We start from the raw sequence: 5,710 nt of genomic DNA, 5'->3' as shown, positions 1-5,710 counted from the left end.
GAGTAAAAGAAAAATTGCCAAAAAGCCCAACGTTAAACATACCAGCAAGTTAAAATTAGCACCGTATGAAGGCTTAACTGACGCTTTTATACGTTTCAAGACTATATAGATCACCACGAGTGAAGGAATTCAGTAAGGATTATTTCTTTGATATATTTAATATATATATATATTAAATCTGTCTACCTATCCTTAAAATAAACAAGGCAACACAGAAAAACTGCGTATTTATGCTGTGTCACTGTACGCATCAGTAATCCAATAAAAAGTAACCTTTGAGTTACGTCATCGAGTAATGGGAAAATAAGTATTTCCTTTTTATTTACATATGTGTGTGTGTGTGTAGTAAAAATGTAGTTAATAACTCCGCCTTCAGACGTTCACGCCTATAGTAGATAGGTGGAAATTTAACTTCTGGATTGGCTTACCCTCAAATATATATATATATATATATCTGTGTGTGTGTGTCGTCTTATTTGTCCTTTTCGAAAGGCTTCGTTTCTTCCACGTGAGAGAGCGCGCGCGGCTTAGTGGCACGTTCGTATTGGCAGGAAACCACGAAACTTTAGTACGCCTAAAGAGCGGCTGCTCCTTGGAGCAACTACCACGCAGAGTTATTCTTCAGTCCTTGGCTTAAGGATGGTAAAGTAGGCTTGGGATCTTGGTAATCATCATGACGAATGAAGATCGCGCCAGCGCTTTTGTTCACGTTTATCTGAACAATTCTATTGTGACCAACACCAAAAATGACACCGACGTGGTGTCGCGACCCGAAACATGGGACGACGTCTTGATTTTAGTTCTCAAATCATCGGTGATGATCGTCATCATGTTTGCTGCGGTGTTCGGCAACACCCTGGTGATCGTCAGCGTGTTCCGCCACCGGAAACTGCGGATAACCACCAACTATTTCATTGTGTCCCTTGCCTTTGCCGACACCCTGGTGGCGCTTTTGGCCATGACTTTCAACGCCAGTGTCAAGATTACCGGCAGGTGGGTATTCAACCCCATCACCTGCGATTTCTGGAACTCCTGCGACGTATTATTCTCCACGGCTTCCATTATGCACTTGTGTTGCATCAGCGTTGACCGCTATTACGCGATCATCAAACCTTTGGAATACCCCAACAAACTGACTGGCCGAGCCGTGGCTATCATGCTCTTATGCGTTTGGGTCTCTTCTGCCTTGATATCCTTCATCCCCATCTTTCTAGGATGGTACACGACAGTGGATCATCTGAAATTTAAAGAAAACCATCCTGACGACTGCTCTTTCGTGGTGAACAAGCCGTACGCCATCATCTCGTCCAGTGTATCGTTCTGGATTCCTTGCTTCATCATGGTTTTCACCTACTGGAAGATCTTCCTGGAAGCCTCAAAACAGGAAAAAATGTTGCTGAAGACACAGCCTGGGATGTACCCTCGACCCAGTACCGATCACACTGCAACTGGGGAAATAAACTCCACGCCCCATCAGAGAAATTCTCATTGTGATGACCCCGAGAGTGGTCATTCTACTCCCACTAAACGTCACCTGATTAAGTTAAAACGGGAGCATAAGGCAGCCAAGACTTTAGGTATCATCATGGGTGCTTTCATCATGTGTTGGTTGCCTTTCTTCTTGTGGTATGTATCAACAGCAATGTGTGGAAAAGCTTGTTTCTGCCCCGACATTGTCGTGGATACACTCTTCTGGATTGGTTACTTTAATTCCTCACTTAACCCCATTATCTATGCCTACTTCAACAGAGACTTCAGAGAGGCCTTTAAGGAAACCCTACTTTCGCTGTTTTGTGCGTGCTGTCCGATCTCAGTGAACGCCAGTCGTCGAAGAGAAAGCAACGTCGCCCCCAGTAATAATTCTTTTCGGTCAACACAGGACATCGGGTTGGTGGAAAACAAATATCTTCGTAAGTGAAACAGGTAAGAATACTTTATTATGCAGAAAAATTTGATTGAAATATGGACCAACCAATAGAACAAAGTAGCACAAAGCACACTCACGATGAAGGCCAATCGATGTGAACCATTTCAAATCTTGAACCAATTAAACAAAAATATTTTAGAATATGAGCCAATGAAACAAGTTTGATTTTAACACATTTCAGAGTGTGAGCCAATAAAACAAGTTTGATTTTAACACATTTCAGAGCGTGAGCTAATGAAACAAGTTTGATTTTAACACATTTCAGAGTGTGAGCCAATGAAACAAATCTGATTTTAACATATTTCAGAGTGTGAACCAATCAAACAAGTTTCACTTTAGCACATTTCAGAGTGTGAGCCAATCAAACAAATCTGATTTTAACATATTTCAGAGTGTGAGCCAATCAAACAAGTTTCACTTTAGCACATTTCAGGGTGTGAGCCAATCAAACAAATTTGATTTTAATATATTTCAGAGTTTGAGCCAATCAAACAAGACAGAAAAGTTCATACACTGATTCGATAAACGTTAGGGATGTCTTCCATTGTTGTTCGTGGGGTATATAAAGTAAAAATTCATGGTTAAATCCAATCATTTCGAGTGACGTAATTTTAAATTTCGGCCCATTTGTTATTGTTGAGTTAAACAAAACGTTTTGTAAACAGTTAACGTGTCATTATTATCAGTAAAACCCAGAATCTAAAGACTGATGAACTTCAAGGTGTAAAGTTCAGGGTTAGAGCCCTTACTGTAAATTCCTACTGAATGTATGTTACTATCCTGTTTGTAGTTTAAACATGTATTCCCTAAGCGATGCTTGTCCTTGTTATCCTATCAAGGCATGTGAAAAACTGTTTTTAAAAAAAAATCATATTTTCATAACGCATCAAAGTATAATTATTTAAGCCTGACGGAAGGTAAGTGAATTTGTAGAATCATTTGTACTTAATTTTTTTTACTTACCTTTTCTATCACAGTGAGTGAAAGAGAACTGTTTTTGTTTGGTTTTTAAGAAACGTGTACAGGTTCACGTAGTAATGAAGACTTAGTAAAAGACTTGATTGATAAATACTGAAGTTGAGAAAAATGTGTATTATTATGCTTGGATATATGTTAACGTAACGTTCTCGCCTGGTACGGAGGGGAGTGGCACGTAAAAACGGAAGAGCGTGCGTGTTGTTGAGACAGCGTCTGTTTCACCTATCTTATATACTATTGTTTTATAAGTACTTGTACTTAGTTAACAACAGGTAAATCACGAAATGATAATTCGATTTGTCGGTCGTTACGTAGCACGTGGAAAATTTAACTCTTCAAATGGTCAGTCTTTAGAAAAAGAACCATATCGGTAGCCTAAGGTATGTATCTTAGCAACAGTATATTGATGATCTTAGTATTTTGTTGTTGTTGTTGTTGTTTTGAAAAACCCTTTCATTTGTTCAACTGGCCAATTTCTAGAAAATCAACTCTACCAGAAGTCTATAGAGTATCCTAGCAACAACACATTGATCTCGTTTGTTTTCTTATAGAGGTGTGTGTAAAACGAGCTGGTGGTCTATGAAAAGCCGAAGCTGACAGTATTTTGAATTTCTTGTGTGAAAAATCTCGGGTGGTAGAACTGTAGTAACAAATCAACCGTTTAAACAAAAACAGTCAATCCGGGTGAAACCTGGAATTTTAAACGTATTTTGATTGTTTTGGTATAACAGCAAATGTTGGTTTCACTAACTAGGTCAGTACCTGTTAGCCTATGTTTCTATATAAACTTCACCAGGAAATAATCATTCAGTAGTTAATGTCAGACATTTTACACCATCGAAACAATTGTTTTTTCTCTCAATAAAGAATTCACTGCGTACAGTACAGTGTTTCTATACTGTAATACAGCCTGTTTCTATACTGTAATACAGCCTGTTTCTATACTGTAATACAGTGTATCTCTATACTGTAATACAGTGTATCTCTATACTGTAATACAGCCTATTTTTATACTGTAATACAATGTATTTCTATGCTGTGATACAGTCTATTTCTATACTGTAATACAGCCTGTTTCTATACTGTAATACAGTGTATCTCTATACTGTAATACAGTGTGTCTCTATACTGTAATACAATGTATTTCTATGCTGTAATACAGTGTCTCTATACTGTAATACAATGTGTCTCTATACTGTAATACAATGTATCTCTATACTGTAATACAGTGTGTCTCTATACTGTAATACAGTGTATCTCTATACTGTAATACAGTGTGTCTCTATACTGTAATACAGTGTCTCTATACTGTAATACAGCCTGTTTCTATACTGTAATACAGTGTATCTCTATACTGTAATACAGCCTATTTTTATACTGTAATACAATGTATTTCTATGCTGTGATACAGTCTATTTCTATACTGTAATACAGTGTGTCTCTATACTGTAATACAGTGTGTCTCTATACTGTAATACAATGTGTCTCTATACTGTAATACAATGTGTCTCTATACTGTAATACAATGTGTCTCTATACTGTAATACAGTGTGTCTCTATACTGTAATACAATGTATCTCTATATACTGTAATACAGTGTGTCTCTATACTGTAATACAATGTATTTCTATACTGTAATACAATGTGTCTCTATACTGTAATACAATGTGTCTCTATATAAACTATAATACAACGTATTTATATTCGGTAATTCAACTTTGGTTTACGTTTCTTGATAGCTAAAATTTTGTTTCTTGTTGAAATTACATGTTATTTCAAACTTCAATAAAGTTCATGTGCACATTTGATATTTATTGAAAGAATGTCTCATTCTTGCATTAGGCTTCAGATGCTCATTTACCCCCCCTTCCCCTTCTGGTGGTTCAACGGCAAGTCTGAGAGTAAATAACAAATCAGGTTAGTCCACGGTGTAGCTTTGCGCTTAGTTACAAACAGGTGATATTTAGTACGCTGCTCTAAATGACACGTGGTCAATCCCACAGAATTTACGTCACGTCGAGAACAAACATGTCGATAAACAACGGTTCATTAGTTCTGGTCTTTACCTGTTCTGAACATTGATTTTAGAGCTACGCACTTTTGGTTTTATTTTTCAAAACGTAAATGGGAAACTGACGTGAAATGACAGTTTTGAACACTAGGGGAAGTATATACCGCTAAAAATAAAAACCATTTCTCAACATAGTGCCCCTACCATAATGGCACAGTAGTAGGTCCGTAGGCTTATAACGCTAAAAACCGGGTTTCGATACCGGTGGTGGACACAACATAGAAACCTCATTATGTAGCTTTGCGCCTGACAAAAACTCAAAAAATATATTTGTAATTGATCTATTTTTTTTCATTGTTTTGCGTAAAATCAACACCCAGTTTTTTTTCAATTTAGTATCATCCCATATTTCTATAATTGCTTTATTTGCACAGTTTTCTGTGTTCCAAACAACTTTTTTTTTGATCCGATTCAACTACGAATATTTACTCATTTTCACTTGATTTATTAAAACAGCCTCAACGTTTTTCTTAGTTTTATCAATTTTCTTTCATACAAATAGAGTCCAAACCTTCTGTTACGTTATCATTAAAACCTCTTCAGAATTTAGCATAAAAATTTTATCACGAGTTTTGCAAAACAAAAAAAAATATTTATAATCATCAAAGTTTTTCAGGTGATGTTGAATGTAGACGGTACTATATCGTCTATTTCTGTAAGTTTATACTGGAATAAATTACGTGTAACTTTAATCAGTCCATCAATTTTTTGTTTTCACCTTCTGTTCTTTACTA

At 36.6% G+C, this 5,710-nt stretch overlaps 1 protein-coding gene across 2 annotated transcripts in view; it reads left to right on the top strand.

Annotated features, from left to right (window-relative positions):
* Positions 1-522: 522 nt before the first annotated feature.
* Positions 523-5,710, top strand: part of LOC106473125 (octopamine receptor beta-2R-like) — a 43,093-nt gene continuing 37,905 nt past the window's right edge. For both annotated transcript variants that reach the window (XM_013933805.2, XM_022401620.1), the window contains exon 1: positions 523-1,923. In XM_013933805.2, coding sequence (XP_013789259.1) covers positions 674-1,918 — 1,245 coding nt within the window. In that variant the 5' untranslated portion in view covers positions 523-673 and the 3' untranslated portion in view covers positions 1,919-1,923. The remainder of the gene's footprint in view (positions 1,924-5,710) is intronic.

This window comes from Limulus polyphemus, unplaced genomic scaffold (assembly GCF_000517525.1).
Source record: "Limulus polyphemus unplaced genomic scaffold, Limulus_polyphemus-2.1.2 Scaffold5908, whole genome shotgun sequence".
Classification (NCBI taxonomy): domain Eukaryota; kingdom Metazoa; phylum Arthropoda; class Merostomata; order Xiphosura; family Limulidae; genus Limulus; species Limulus polyphemus.
The sequence above is the reverse complement of the archived record's forward strand: the minus strand, read 5'-3'. Positions and strand labels throughout refer to the sequence as shown.